The following is a 16,466-nucleotide window of genomic DNA, read 5'->3' on the forward strand; positions in this document are numbered from 1 at the left end:
AAAGAATTAAGGGGTCACTGGGCAAAGCAGTAAAATACAAAGAAGGTAAACTTTATTGTCGGCCAGCACGATACAGTGACATGTTCTCAAATTAATGTTGGATAAATATTCTGATTTTTCTCCAGCAGCGAGCTTTACCAGCCTGCGCCACACGGTTTTCAAACTGATATTCAACATGTTCAGAAAATCATATTTATCACATATTGTCTTTCTGTGTTTCTCTGAGGCTCCATCACGAGGTACATAAACTCTAACAGTTAATTTTTGAATACTTACTGGGTAAAATAAACCAGTAATCGTGTCCTTTGAACTTGTTCCTTGCAGTATTGGATCATCATATCCCCAAAGTAATTCTGCCACTGTTCTATTCTGGAACAAGGATGCATTTGCCTTGTTCAATACTAAATTGACAAAAGGATGAAGAAATGGCTGATAGAGAGATGGTGCAGCCTGTAAAAGACAGAAATACTTCCGTTTTCAGCAACTCCCATACACAGAATCTATATCATGTTTATGGTTCCATTTGTTATCATCTATCAAACAGAACTGAATGTCCAAAAACTGTTTTATACAGAAGGGAGGAAGCTGATGTTTGTCACAAATCGTCATCCTGCCCAGCTGATCTTTAAATGTTGTCATTATCACTGGAAGTTTTATTCACTGGTTAACAGGAGAAAACTTTCCCCTGTTTGTTTCAGGGCTGAATTTTCGAGTCGGAATGGTGGGCGAGTCCCGATTTCAGGATTCCTGATCCAATTCCTAGGCTGTCTGATTTTTGGGAATGCCCTTGAAGGGTCTGGGCTGGTTCCTGTCAAAAGCCTATATCTGGTACTTTCAACCTGGCCAGCTCCCTTGTGGAAATAGACATCGGCTACTCCTCCACAAGTGTTGGGCCAGGTTTTAAGAGTTGTAGTTCACAACTCTGCAAAGAGCATTGGAGGATATTTGAAAAGAATATTTCCAAAGGTCTGCCCTATGCCAAGCTACGGCACTGAACCCACTCACATGGCTCCTCATGATCTCTATGCCAATCAATGCACTTCCATCCATCACCCATGGTCCCTCGTGCCCCCTACTCCAAACCATGGCACATGCATGCCCATTTATTCATTATACACTGTATAGACCAATGTACCCTAAATTGACAATAGTATTGCTGAAAAAAATCTTTTTAAAAACTTCCATTCTTTCAGCACTTTCCACTATATTATAAAAAGAGTCCTTTAACTGCAAGGCAATAAAAACATCATTCATCCAGACCCTTTAATGTATCAATAACAGAAATCACAAACCCTTGAAACCACTTAACCCTGTTTAAATAAACATTGTGAAAACCAGATCTGTCAATCAAGCAGTGTTTTCACTGTGGCACAGTTAATGAATGTCTGGGCTCTCAGGCAAGCCTCATTATGTATTCTTGGCTAAGAGCCCATTAGAGTATTAAAACACCTGAGCCCCAGAGAAAACATTGCTTGATTGACAGCTCTGGCTCTCTGGTCACTGCTGTCAATTGCGGAATGTTATAACACAAGGTTAAGAGGATTCACGTTCCTACAGTTTTGAAACTTTAAAGGGGCTGGATGATTGCCCTGTATTAACATTTTTTTTAAAATAAAGTGGAAATTTATCAATGAATGACTGTTTTAAAGCATTTTTACACATAATACTATCTACTTTAGGCTTCATTGTTTCTGCACACTTTTTGAGGAATGAATGGATGTGTAAATGTCATAGCATGGCCCTGGGGGGAATGAGGGGCCATACGGGTTTGTTGCGCCATGAGGTGACATGGATGGAGGATGGGAGGGGGGGGGGGGCGGAATAAGGGGATATGAGGGAAGAGGGTTGGCGGACCTCCCTGTTTTTACTGTAGCTGGGACAAAACCGCAGGGCACCAAGGTGTCCCTTTCAAACAGCCCGCTCAGCACCCCCTGTGGCTGTCTCCAAACTTTTTCTCAGGTCAAGTGGCCCAACTCCATTCCACACCTGTACTCAGAGCAACCACCTCCCCCCGCCACCCCCCCCTCCGCCCGCGCCCCCCCTCCCTCCCCTCTCCGCCCCCAGCCCCAACCCCCAGCAAGAAAATTCTGCCTTCGTGGGCATTTTCTCCCGAGGCTGGCGGGTGGAGCTGGGAATATTCCAAACTGCTACCTGCTGCTACCTGCCTTGAGGATGAAAGCCCAAGCCAAGCTTGGTGTTGTACTTTGCTTCATAACACTCCTGTGAAGCTACTTTAGACATTTCATTAAGTTACAGATGCTATAAAAATGTAAGTTGTTGTTGGTCTATGTATGCCGAATTCAACATATAGCTTTCAGAGTTTGCCATTCTGTAGAGGCCTCAAACTCTGCACCACCCGAGTAACTACACTGTGCAAAGCGCAAATCTAAAAGATTCAATCAAGCTCTCAAAAATGTTGTTTCAGCGTAGAGGAGCTATCCAAAGAGAAAACAACATGAGAATCCTCCTAATGTTAAGTATCTGGGCTGTTTACCAAATGTGCGGCATTACAATGAAAGACCGAAGGTGTAAAAATTGGATTCCCTCACCCCCAGCCCGGTGGTGGACATGGTTAGCCATTGACTGCCAATGGGATCTTTCAGTCCCGCTAATGCCTACAGCGTTTTGGTGGCTCACAAGTCATGCCACTGGGGAAGCTGCAGTGGAGGGTTGCGTCGGCGGGACTGGAAGATGTGCCAGTGGGAACGTCTGGAAAATCCCGACCAACACATTTGATTTTCAACATTAAAACTTATTGATATAACACTTCAGTCTATTCTAGACCTTTGTTTGCCACTGCACCAGTTGACTACCCAATGGAAAATTTCAATCGAGGCTTCCGCTGAATCAAGGGGCTGCTTATTTTATAGAAATATCATCACTAAGTGTGCAGAATGAGTGCAGAATCAGCACTAGAATTTGTCCTCTAAATTTAATCCTGCCTTTTTATGATTGATATTTTCAATAAGTGTTGCTTACTGCAGCAGCAAGGTTGAGGGCTGTGATTTGCTCCGTGTCTGGGCCAGCAGACATGTCAGGTTGAAAGATGGCTGAAAAAGGCTGTTGGTATGAGATTGTGTGATCGTTGTTCACAGAAATGATGTTCTTCGGGAGCTGCCGTATCCTGGAAGAGTAAATAAAAAGCACTGTGTTGAACAACAACAAGGTGTGGAATCGTAACAATTTACAGCAGCTTCAGTGCAAGAGTAGTGAGATATCTCAGAGTGCCACATGCTGTATTGAAAGAGATAGAACTGTACTGCACTCTGTGTAATGTCAAATTTGAACCATTATTTTATGGATAAAGTACATATATATTTTTGGAAAATAAGCAACTTACATTTATGCAGTGGCATTAATGTAGTGAATGTTTGAAAATACACCATGGGGAGAAATAGATGCCAATCTGTGACAGAAAGGTTGGAGATGTGTGAAAGTGTAGTGGAAAAGACAGGTTGTTAACAAGGTTTTAAAATGCAAACACAAATTGGAAAGGTGATGTTGATAGTGTTGAGCAGAGGCAGAAAATGGGATGGAAAAGCTTGAAAATGAAAAGGGGCAAAATCCTGCATACGAATACCAGTGAATATTGCAGAAATAGCGTCATAGTGAAGCTTTAGTCCGAAAGACGTGCTGGTTGGGTGCATTGGCTATGCTAAATTCTCCCTCAGTGTATGCAAGCAGGCGCTGGAGTGTAGCGACTAGGGGATTTTCACAGTAACTTCGTTGCAGTGTTAATGTAAGCCTACTTGTGACACTAATAAATAAACTTAAACTTGAACTTAAACTCTGTAAATCACATTAATAGAAGAGAATGAGGACACTGGTGGTAGTCGGGTGTAACTGAAATTGTGCTGGTTGGTTCTATATGTTTTTCAGAAGACTTGGACACATCTTTTTTTTTGTAAATGTTTGCTGTTTTTCTGATGGGGTGTATAGATTGAGAAAAGTTGCTGCCTATTCAAGTTAATCATCAACAAAGTGACTATTGTGCAACATGCACAGGCATCCCAACTCTAAAAATTCCAAACTAAAATTGAGCCCAGTAATACCAACTCCACTGTCGCATAAATTACAATTCAAACTCATAAAAATCAAGAGGTTTGGTATAAAAATCATGAGCTTCTATTTTTTTTTCAAACATAAACCATTATGGATTGAAAGTTAGTTTATAAATCTCATATTTGATCTTTAAGAGGTTGTATGAAGTTGCTCTTAATCCCACAGTTTAAAATGGTTGATTAAGAATAACTAAGAATCTGACTAACAATATGGTGTTCAGGAATTTTTGATCTCCCCATATTACTCTTTCTATTTAACTTTCTTCCCACTTCCAATGCAGGTTGATAACGTTGTATAAGGTTGATAAACTGTCCCATCAGGAAGGAAATTGAGCTCCCAGCTTTTATATTTGTTCAGTTTTGATAACCAGGGAGTAAACTCTGATCAGTGGCTTCCCAAGGTAACACTGTTAAAGCTCACTCCATTATTCTGATTTATAGACCCAGGCTTCTATGGTCCCAAGACTCTATTGCTGAGCTACAGTAGTAGATTTTATGAAGTAAACATGGGTTACAATACAGAGGTTACACTCCTGTTACTGGAACAGCAAAAACACTAAAGAGAAGCAATGCTTAGTTGTAAATGACCCTGATGACAGCACAAAGACTCAGGGCAAACTAGGTTTCCAGTGCAACTGGGTATCCATATGAAAATGCGATCAGTGGTGCATCATCCCCCATCAATATAAACCACGCTGGCAATAATGCCTGGTAAGCAGATACAATTTATTTGCTTGCGGAATGTGTATTTTATGTTTAGTGTGATGTGTAAAATGTTCCACTTCAAAATCCCCACACATCCACTTCGGGGGATATTAGATCTGTAACGTTGCTACTGTGCAGCTGCTTGCTTCACCTCAGCCAGTACAGTCAGATCTCAGGGCTGGAAACATGGCTTTCCTACCTGTGGACAGCCTGCTGTCTGTGACATTGGCAAAGATATTTTCTTGGCTGGTTTGAGACAGCAGTGGAAAATGGACAGGCTGCACTGCCAAGAACCTGCAGCTTCTCCAGGGTCAATATTTCCAGCGTGGAAACTAGAAAATTCTGATTGCAAAACACCTGCCGCAGCGCAGAGAGTAGACACGGGCTTTAGAGATATGGGGCGGTATTTTCTCAAAATAACTCTGGTAAAATATGGGCGAGAAAATGGGAGGTTTTCTAGTCGGTTTTTTTCAGCGGGGTAAGTAATGGTAATTTACATCACTCTGTGCAATACAGAGGTTGTAATGTGAATCTCGCCAGTAAAGGGAGGGGGGAGGGGCAAGGTGAGGGGTGTGGAGTCTCAGCTTGCCTGTGAGGCTGGCTGCTGAGCTCTAGGGGCACCATTCTGCAGAAGCCCCCCACCTAACAGACACCGCCACCATCCCCGATCGCAGTCCTGGCCGGTTGCCCCACCAATCGCAGACCCGGCTGATCGCAGCCCCGAGCATTGCCCTGCCCTGACCCCAACCATCCAGGGGGCTTCAATGGCCTCCAGTCCCACCAGCGAGGCCATCACGCTCTGTTGGTGGGGACCATCTGTGATCCTTGCCGGTGAGGACATTGGTCTGCGAGGGGATTAAGGTAAGTGAGCCCGGATGTCCCAGGTTCATTAATGACATGCTAAGCCGACAAGATTGCGAGAGGCGAACCCAATTGTCCGCCTCTTGCCCTATCTTACTGACTCGCCACGCCGGTCTATTAGTGTGGCGAGCTGGTAAGATCCTGCCCTTGTTTATGAAAGTTTTCTGAACACCTTCAATGTGCCACTTTGATTTAAAATCAACAATCTCAGGTGTTTTCAATTGTATTTCACACTCGGAACAACTTCATTTTTTGTCTGAAAGATTTAACAAGTGAAAACTGTTTCGATATCTTATTGTTATTGACAAGTTGAGGGACATGCTTATTGTTAACCCGTGTCAGCATTAACATGATCATCAGAGGCAGGTACAGATTAAACTCTGATAAAGTTCTGACAAAGAGTCATCCAGTCTGGAAACATTAGTTCTGCTCTTATTTTTGAGACCAGGATAAGATCAACCATGATCATGTTAAATGGCGGAGCGGGATCGAAGGACGGAATTGCTTACTCCTGCTCCTAATTCCCATGTTCCTATGTTCCTATATTCTCCCTCCACAGATGCTGTCAGACCTGCTGAGATTTTCCAGCATTTTCTGTTATTGTTTCAGATTCCAGCGTCCACAGTATTTTGTTTAACAGATTAAACTGTACTCTCTTCAAAATCAACACTTCCTTGTCTGAACTTGAGAAAATAATCCTTCACTGTGCCACTGGGAATTTTATTGTGTTCATACCTTCATACTCACTGTTAATCTGAGTGAGATCGACAATTTTTCTGAATTTTGGGAATTTTGTGCTGTAGCCTACATTCATTAGGTTTTGATTTGAGACTGGCTAATCTTAGTTATAATAGAATCCTTTCCATCGACATCTCAAACTTTCACCCTGCCCAGGTGTGATGTCGATAGGATTATTTAATTAACTGGCACCAATACACAATTTTAAAATGCTAAAACATCTTATTATGAGACTTATTTCAACAGTTTAATTTTTTTGTCAACCTGCCCAATACGGCACAGCAGTAATGCAAAGCTCTGCACACAAACCACACATTTGGAAGAATAAAACCTATCATAATGCTGTCAGCTTTTTTTGCAATTCTGGGGCACCAGACTGTAGGAGAGTCATAGAGTCATAGAGGGTTACAGCATGGAAACAGGCCCTTTGGCCCAACTTGTCCATGCCGCCCTTTTTTTTAACCACTAAGTTAGTCCCAATTACCCGTGTTTGGCCCATATCCCTCTGTACCCATCTTACCCATGTAACTGTCTAAACGCTTTTTAAAAGACAAAATTGTACCCCCCTCTACCACTACCTCTGGCAGCTTGTTCCAGACACTTACTACCCTGTGTGAAAAAATTGCTCCTCGGGACCCTTTTGCATCTCTCCCCTCTCACCTTAAACCTGTGCCCTCTAGTTTTAACTCCCCTACCTTTGGGAAAAGATATTGACTATCTAGCTGATCTATGCCCCTCATTATTTTATAGACCTCTATAAAATCACACCTAAGCCTTCTACGCTCCAGTGAAAAAGGTCCTAGATTGTCCAGCCTCTCCTTATAACCCAAACCATCAAGTCCCGGTAGCAACCAAGTAAATATTTTCTGCATTCTTTCTAGTTTAATAATATCCTTTCTATAATAGGGTGACCAGAACTGTACATAGTATTCCAAGTGTGGCCTCAACAAGGTGTCCCAACTCCTGTATTCAATGTTCTGACCAATGAAACCAAGCATGCCAAATGCCTTCTTCAACAATCTGTCCAACAGTGACTCCACTTTCAATGAGCTATAAACCTGGACCCCTAGATCTCTTTGTTCATTACTCTCCCCAAAGCCCTACCATTAATTGAATAAGTCCTGCCAAAATGCATCACCTCGCATTTATCTAAATTAAACTCCATCAGCCATTCATCAGCCCACTAGCCCAATTGATTAAGATCCCATTGCAATCCAAGATAACTTTCTTCACTGTCCACTATGCCACCAATCTTGGTGTCATCCAAAGATGTGCGGGCTAGGTTATTTGGCCATTCTAAATTGCCCCTTAGTGTCCCAGGATGCATAGGTTAGAGGGATTAGTGGGTAAATATGTAGGGATATGGGGATAGGTGGGATTGTGGTTGGTGCAGACTCGATGGGCCGAATGGCCTCTTTCTGCACTGTAGGATTCTATGATCTATGATCTGCAAACATACTAACCATGCCTCCTAAATTCTTATCCAAATCATTAATATAAATGACAAATAATAGTGGACCCAGCACTAATCCCTGAGGCACACCGCTGGTCACAGGCCTCCAGTTTGAAAAACAGCCCTCGCCAACCACCCTCTGTCTTCTGTCATCAAGCCAGTTTTGTATCTGTTTGGCTATCTCACCCTGGATCCCGTGAGATTTAATCTTATGCAACAACCTACCATGTGGCACCTTGTCAAAGACCTTGCTAAAGTCCATGCAGACAACATCAACTGTACTGCCCTCATCTACCTTCTTGGTTACCCCTTCAAAAAACTTAATCAAATTTGTGAGACATGATTTTCCACTCACAAAGCCATGCTGACTGTCCCTAATCAGTCCTTGCTTCTCTAAATGCCTGTAGATCCTGTCTCTCAGAATACCTTTGAAACAACTTACCCACTACAGATGTGAGGTTCACTGGATTGTAGTTCCCAGGCTTTTCCCTGCAGCCCTTTTTAAACAAAGGCACAACATTTGCCACTCTCCAATCTTCAGGCACCTCACCTGTGACTGTCGGTGATTCAAATATCTCTGCTAGGAGACCCGCAATTTCCTCCGTAGCCTCCCACAACATCGTGGGATACGCTTCATCAGGTCTCAGGGGTTTATCTATCTTAGTGCGCTTTAAGACTTTTCAGCACCTCCTTCTCTGTTATATGTACACTCATCAAGACGTCACTATTTATTTCCCCATGTTTCCTAATATCATGCTTTTCTCAACAGTAAATACTGATGAAAAATATTCATTTAGCATCTCACCCATCTCTTGTGGATCCGCACATAGATGACCTTGTTGATCTTTAAGAGGCCCTACTCTCTCCCTAATTATTGTTCTGTGTTTATGTATTTGTAGAAGCTCTTTGGATTCTCCTTTGCCTTATCTGCCAAAGCAATCTCACGCCTCCTTTTTGCCTCCCTGATTTCTCTCTTAATCTACTACACCCTCTATTCTCTTCAAGGGATTCACTTGATCCCAGCTGCCTATGCCAGACCTTTCATTCTCCCATAGCTATCTTAAAACTAATGGAATTATGTTTCACTGGTCCCAAAGTGATCCCTCAGTAACACTTCTGTCACCTGGCTGTCCTTATTTCCCAAGAGGAGGTCCAGTTTTGTCCCCTCTCATTCGGGCCATCCATAAACTAAATGAGAAATTCTCCTGAATGCACTCAACAAATTTCCTTCCAACCAAGCCTCTAATACTATGGCTGTCCCAGTCAATGTTGAGAAAGTCAAAATCCCCGACTATTACCACCCTATTTTTCTTGGAGCTATCTGTAATCTCCTTACATATTTGCTCCTCAATTTTTTGCTGACTATTTGGGGGCCTATAGTACAACCCTATCAAAGCGATATCCCCCTTCTTATTTCTCAGTTCTTTCCATATAGACTCAGTGTGTGAACCTTCGGATACATCCCCTCTCGGTACTGCCGCAGTGGTGGAATATTTCACCTGACATCCTTCATTACAATTATGGTTAAAATGAGTGTCATTGCAGGAAGTTGAACAAGTGATGTAATATGGGGTTGCCTAAGTGCGTTTGAGGGTAATGCCACATCTGAAGCCATGCCAGAGGATATTAATTTATACAGTTTGATCCGCTCCTTGTGAAACATTGTAATCTGCTTATCAGACGATTAAAAATATTCTCTGACCCTATTTTTGCCATCTTTGGAATTATCAGAAGTAGATAAAATAATTGGCAGGGATCATAGTGACACAGAACAGATATGATGTGATCAAACAAGATTAGATGCTATCAGAGACCACAAGAGCATTTCCAAAATATGCCATGTCCTTAAAATTTAATCCTGCATCCCTTTTAATTTTTAAATACACGGGACTTGCCACAAGATATATTTATTTATATTCTCGTCAGTTTATCCCTCTCTTCATCTCCTGAAACTTTTGATTTCTTCCTGAAGTATTGTTCCAGGGGGAATGTCAATAGCTCTCCCATTGTTCATGTGTGAGGCCTTGTATTTAGGCTGTTTGCTATATCATAGAATCTATGGCACAGAGACAGGCCCTTCGGCCCAAACTGGTCCATGCCAACCAAAAATCCCATCTAAGTGAATCCCATTTGCCTGCATTTGGCCCATAGCCCTCTAAACCTTTCCTATCCATGTATCTGTCCAAATGCCTGTTAAATGTTGTCAATGTCCCTGCCTCAATCACTTCCTCCTACATGGAGCATCACACTCAAACTTGATGCCATACTCAGCCAACATCTTACAGAGGGATGTAGACAGATTAAGTGAGTGGGAAAACAACTCAGCAGATGGAATATAATTGAGAAAAATGTGCATTTATGCACTTTGGTAGGAAGAAAGAGTTGAATATTATTTGAATAGAGAAAGACTGCAGAAAGCTGCAGCACAGAGGGATTTGGGGTCCTTGTGCATAAATCGCAAAAAGCTAGCACGCAAGTTCAGTCGGTAATAGGGAAGGCAAATGGAATATTGGCCTTTATTTCTAAAGGAATGGGGTATTAGCATAGGGAGGTCTTGCTGAAACTATTCAAGGCACTAGTTAGACCACACCTGGAATACTGTGAACAGTTTTGGTCCCTTTATCTAAGGAAGATACACTGGCATCGGAGGCAGCATAGAACATGTCCACGAGGTTGATCCCGGGTTTGGAGGGATTTTTTTATGAGGAGAAGTTGAGGAGATTGAGCCTGGAGTTTAGAAGAATAAGAGGCGACCTTATTGAGACATAACGGATTCTCGGGGGCTACAGGGTAGATACTGAGAGATTGTTTCCCCTGATGAGAGTCTAGGACCAGAGGACATAATTGCAGAGTAAAGGGTTTCCTACTTAAGATGGAGATGAGGATAATTTTCTTCTTTCAGAGGGTAGTGAATTTGTGGAATTATTTACCATAGAGGGCTACAAAGGCTGAATCGTTAAGTATGTTCAAGGCTGAGATAGATAGATTTTTAATGAGTCAGGGAATCAAGGGTTTGGAAATAATGTGGGAAAGTGGAGTTGGGGATTAGTCAAGATCTCATTGAATGGCAAAGCAGACTCGATGGGCTGAATGGCCTACTTTTGATCTTTCAAGGAGTAGGGGTGTCCTTGGATGGCAATTAGCAACAGGAGTCCTTACACTGGGGTGATGAGGTCAGTCTCCCACCCTGACTGCCTCACTAACTCAGCACAAGCCAAGATTGATAGAACCATCCTTGTATACATGGCTGAGACACTCACTGGGAGAATTCACTGTGACATTTTCAGATATTTTCCCATGATACCAAGCTAAAGGGTTTGATTGGAAAGCTAATGTTCCTAGGAAATGAGTGAAGAGGGAGAGAGGGAACCCAACAGCTGAGTGTCACAACAGCAGAACAGATCATGCAACATAACTGTGGGGGCCAAACTATCAAGGATTTATCTTATTTACATCAAATGTTATGATGTGTACCTGTAAGTATAGGGTCCCCTTTGCTCAAGCACAGGTTTAGCTCCATGATTCATAATTTCTGATGGATTTTTCACATGAAAGAGCCAGAACTGCCTGTAGACAGGACTCCCTGTTTGTATCCAGTTTTCGTATGCAAGTGTGTCTTCTTCAAGAACGCCCTCCTATAATAATGTTTGAAAAGAGAACTGTTGTTAGATATCGATAACCAGAAATAGGACCTCGCTAGTACTGAAAGATTTAACTCCTTCATCATCAAAGAAAACCAATCAGCCCACTCCTCCAAGCAGTGTAGTGTCCTTGACTTAACGTGAGATGTCTTCCTCACTAATGACTTATACTCCTCAGCCCCTTGGAAAGATTAGGGACATGCTATTTACATACAGTGAATGGGTACGTGGGTTAATATTAACTCAGGTGGTTGTGGGAGGAGGACGAGGTTGGTGGTGGGGAGCAGAGGAAGCCGTACTTGTGGCATTGGTCAGCAACACTGCGAGTGGGTAATTGGCAAAAGACCCTGAAGTCTTCTTCCATCACAGCAGTGGTGTGACCAACCATCACCTGCTTTCTATGAAATGCAGCTGCATTGAGAGCACCCAAGTTGCGAGTGACAGGAACACCAGACGGTTATATATCACATTGATATGCAGGATCTGTCTCTTCACTGCCCCCATGTCCAGTGAAGTCAAGAAATGCTTCTCAAATGGAGTCAAGGACACGTAGTGCCTGGAGTTCTCGTTTATTCCTTTCTGTATTTCCATCTTCTGTCAACAGCTGATTTTTTTTTCATTCATTCGTGGGACAAGCATTTATTCGCAAGCCAGCATTTATTTATTACCCATCCCTAGTTGCCCGAGTGCAGTTGAGAATCAACCACATTGCTGTGGCTCGGGAGTCACATGTAGGCCAGACCAGGTAAGGACGGCAGATTTCCTTCGCTAAAGGGCATTAGTGAAGCGGATGGGTTTTCCCAACAATCGACAATTGTTTCATGGTCATCAGTAGATTCTTAATTCCAGGTATTTCTATTGAATTAAAATTCCACCATCTGTCGTGGTGGGATTCGAACCCAGGTCCCCAGAACATTAGCTGAGCTTCTGGATTAATAGTCTAGCGTTAATAACACTAGGCCATTGCCTCCCCGTGGAGGACGGCTGGAGATTGGCTGACAAAGATATTGTTCAGCTGTTTGAATTAGAAAGTTGCAGTTTATTTTTCTCCCAAGTTTTACAAATGAATTCATGCTGTTTATGAAATGACATGCTTTGTGAAAGCCAGCAGAGAGAGAGGGAGCAAACTTTAACCTGGATTCAAACCCAGGTGTCAAAGATGTGAGACTAGTGTGAGCATTAGATGATTTAACGAGCGAATGAAGAGAACAGGAATCTATCAGCACACTCATACCATTAATGTCAGCATTGAGAGGCAGGATTGTACAGCGTCACTCGAGCGAGACCGAATATTCCCGCCTGAGATCAACAGACATTTCCATTTTCCGCCCCTCGCCTGCTCCGATTATGTGGCAGGCGAGGCGGTAGAATTCTGGCGATAGTGTCACAGAAACATACGCCTAAAGATAAGGGTCGGCACTTGTCAATTAAGATCTTTAAAGAGAAAGTAACAACATCCATGTGGAAAGTTAAATACCTTATTTATTGTATCGTGGATTATTTTATCTCCAACTGGGATCAGAACGCCACCAAGTATCAACAACAATGCACCAACAACAAGTCCAATGTAAAGTAATTTTTTTTTGTCACAATGCATTATTCCCAATCAGTCTCAGAACAGACCAAGTTGCAGCAGACGGCAATCGATGCGAAAAGACAGCTCGAGAAAATGGGAGTCAATTAAACGTCCAGCTTCTCACCAAAGAGTGAAAGAACATTTGAGGTCCAATCAGAAGGGCAAAGCGCTGATAACACGGAATTTGACTGGTGTCAGGTTCTACCTCACAACACACACAAAGATCACACACAACAAAGTTCACATGATAAGAAACATGCTGACAATACGAGCGGATGCAGTTTCCTATGGATCTGCTATTGTGCCAATTTAATTTACGGGGGAGGCAGTGGTGTAGTGGGATTGTCACAAGACTGATAATCAGGGACCCTGGGTAACACTCTGAGAAAACGGCTTCGAATCCCACCAAGGCAGATTGTGAAACTTGAATCCAATAAAAATCTGGAATTAAAAACCAATGTTGTAAAAATCCAGCTGGTTCAGTAGTGCCCTTTAGGGGAAGGAAATCTGCCACCCTTACCCATTCTGGCCTACATATGGATCCAGATCCACAGCAATGTGATTGACATTTCAATGCCCTGACGAGGGCAATTAGGAAAAGAAAAAGGCCAGAAGCTGTTTCCCCATGTAGACGGGATGTACAAGCATGTAACAGAGTGAAGACTCAGCCATTGGGACTGATTTCTTCACTCAGAGGGTTGTGAATCTTTGGAATGTGTATGGATACTTGGTCTTGAGTATATTGAAGGCTGAGAGTGATAGGTTCCTAGAATCTAAGTGAATATAGAGATAGGAAGATTGGGAGGAAAAGAGAAGTTGAAGTTGAAGATCATCCATGGTTCTAAGTTTGGATGGTTCTTAATTTTTATGCCAATGAATATAAATAGCTGAAGGCACGATTTCCTGGGTTTTGTGCCCCTGAAATGATTGAATCGATATTAAATGTATGAAAAGCATGTTCTGGCCTTTGAGAACTTGTGATCTTAAAGGCATATTGCACTAAAAACCATTCAGTTTGATTTCTTGGTTCCTATCTTTCTGCATTATTTTCTGTCACTCTTAAATTAGTATTTCCCAGTATTAATCCCAATGTTGAAAGTGATTGCTGGCTAGATTCTGCACATTCCTTCCCTTACTTCTGATGCTAATATTTTGAGAGTAGTTTTCTCAAATCTTCTTGAGGTCTGATATAGTTTGGCCCTCCTCTGTTGCACTTTTGCTCTCATCCATTGATGGCACCACACAATACAAGCAAATAAATAATGTAATGATGTTGTAAGTTTGAACAACAACCTATATTAAATAATGCCATTAACAAAATAAAACATCCCAAGGCATTCATAGAATCCTACAGTGCAGAAGCAGACCATTCGGTCCATCTAGTGCACCGACTCTCCAACAGAGCATCCCACCCAGACCATAACCCTGCAACCCCATGTATTTACTCCACTAAACCCCCTAATCTGGGACACTAAGGGGCAATTTAGCATGGCCAATGCACCTAACTAGCCTTTCGGACTGTAGGAGGAAACCGGAGCGCCCGGAGGAAACCCACACAGACACAGGGAGAACGTGCAAACGACACACAGACAGTGACCCGAGGCCAGAATCGAACCCGGGTCCCTGCCGCTGTGAGGCAGCAGTGCTAACCACTGTGCCACCCAGGAGCAAAGTATGAGACCGAGCCACAGAAGGAGATGCAAGGTCAGAGGCCAAAAAAGCTTTTAAGAAGTTTCTTAAAGGGGAAAAGTGAGGCAGAGAGTTTATAAAGTGCACAAGAGAAAAGAAGAACTACGGAAAGTTTAACAGAGTGTTAGAGGAGACTTCAGTCTGTGGCTCCAAAGTGGACTGGCAGCGTTCTAAAAATATTAAAATGTAACTTAACAGGATAACAGCTAAGTAATTTATTGGTGATTGCTTTTTTTATAGAACATAGAACAGTACAGCACAGTACAGGCCCTTCGGCCCTCGATGTTGTGCCGAGCTTTGTCCGAAACCAAGATCAAACTATCCCACTCCCTATGATTCTGGTGTGCTCCATGTGCCTATCCAATAACCGCTGGAAAGTTCCTAAAGTGTCCAACTCCACTATCACAGCAGGCAGTCCATTCCACATACCAACTACTCTCTGAGTAAAGAACCTACCTCGGACATCCCTCCTATATCTCCTACCATGAACCTTATAGTTATGCCCCCTAGTAACAGCTACATCCACCCGAGGAAATAGTCTCTGAACGTCCATTCTATCTATCCCCCTCATCATCTTATAAACCTCTATTAAGTCGCCTCTCATCCTCCTCCACTCTAAAGAGAAAAGCCCTAGCTCCCTCAACTTTTCCTCATAAGACCTACCCTCCAAACCAGGCAGCATCCTGGTAAATCTCCTTTGCACTCTTTCCAGCGCTTCCACATCCTTCTTATAGTGAGGTGACCAGAACTGCACACAATATTCCAAATGTGGTCTCACCAATGTCCTGTACAGTTGCAGCATAAACCCACGGCTCTTAAACTCAAACCCCCTGTTAATAAACGCTAACACACTATAGGCCTTCTTCACGGCTCTATCCATTTGAGTGGCAACCTTTAGAGATCTGTGGATATGAACCCCAAGATCTCTCTGTTCCTCCACATTCCTCAGAACTCCACCATTGACCCTGTAATCTGCATTCAAATTTGTCCTACCAAAATGAATCACCTTGCACATATCAGGGTTAAACTCCATCTGCCATTTTTCGGCCCAGCTCTGCATCCTATCAATGTCTCTTTGCAGCCTACAACAGCCCTCCATCTCATCCACTACTCCACCAATCTTGGTGTCATCAGCAAATTTACTGATCCACCCTTCAGCCCCCTCCTCCAGGTCATTGATAAAAATCACAAATAGCAGAGGACCCAGCACTGATCCTTATGGTACACCGCTGGTAACTGGTCTCCAGTCTGAAAATTTTCTATCCACCATCACCCTCTGTCTTCTATGAGATAGCCAGTTACTTATCCAATCGGCCAAATTTTCCTCTATCCCACACCTCCTTACTTTCTTCATGAGCCAACCATGGGGAACCTTATCAAATGCCTTACTAAAATCCATGTGCGACATCAACTGCTCTATCTTCATCTACACACTTAGTTACCTCCTCAAAAAATTCAATCAAATTTGTGAGGCAAGACTTACCCTTCAGAAATCCGTGTTGACTATCCCGGATTAAGCTGCATCTTTCCAAATGGTCATAAATCCTATCCCTCAGGACCTTTTCTATTAACTTACTGACCACCGAAGTAAGACTAACTGACCTATAATTGCCAGGGTCATTCCTATTTCCTTTCTTGAACAGAGGAACAACATTCGCCACTCTCCAGTCCTCTGGCACTATCCCCGTGGACAGTGAGGACCCAAAGATCAAAGCCAAAGACTCTGCAATCTCATCCCTTGC

The 16,466-nt window shown here is 42.8% G+C and overlaps 1 protein-coding gene across 1 annotated transcript in view; it reads right to left on the minus strand.

Moving 5' to 3' along the window:
* Positions 1-13,056, minus strand: part of cd36 (CD36 molecule (CD36 blood group)) — a 43,203-nt gene extending 30,147 nt beyond the window's left edge. The window contains exons 1-4 of the mRNA XM_078234764.1: positions 12,937-13,056; positions 11,293-11,453; positions 2,980-3,124; positions 277-450 (exon numbers count right to left, since the gene is read on the minus strand). Coding sequence (XP_078090890.1) covers positions 277-450; positions 2,980-3,124; positions 11,293-11,453; positions 12,937-13,056 — 600 coding nt within the window. The remainder of the gene's footprint in view (positions 1-276; positions 451-2,979; positions 3,125-11,292; positions 11,454-12,936) is intronic.
* Positions 13,057-16,466: the final 3,410 nt, after the last annotated feature.

This window comes from Mustelus asterias, chromosome 19 (assembly GCF_964213995.1).
Source record: "Mustelus asterias chromosome 19, sMusAst1.hap1.1, whole genome shotgun sequence".
In the NCBI taxonomy this organism is placed as follows: Eukaryota; Metazoa; Chordata; class Chondrichthyes; order Carcharhiniformes; family Triakidae; genus Mustelus; species Mustelus asterias.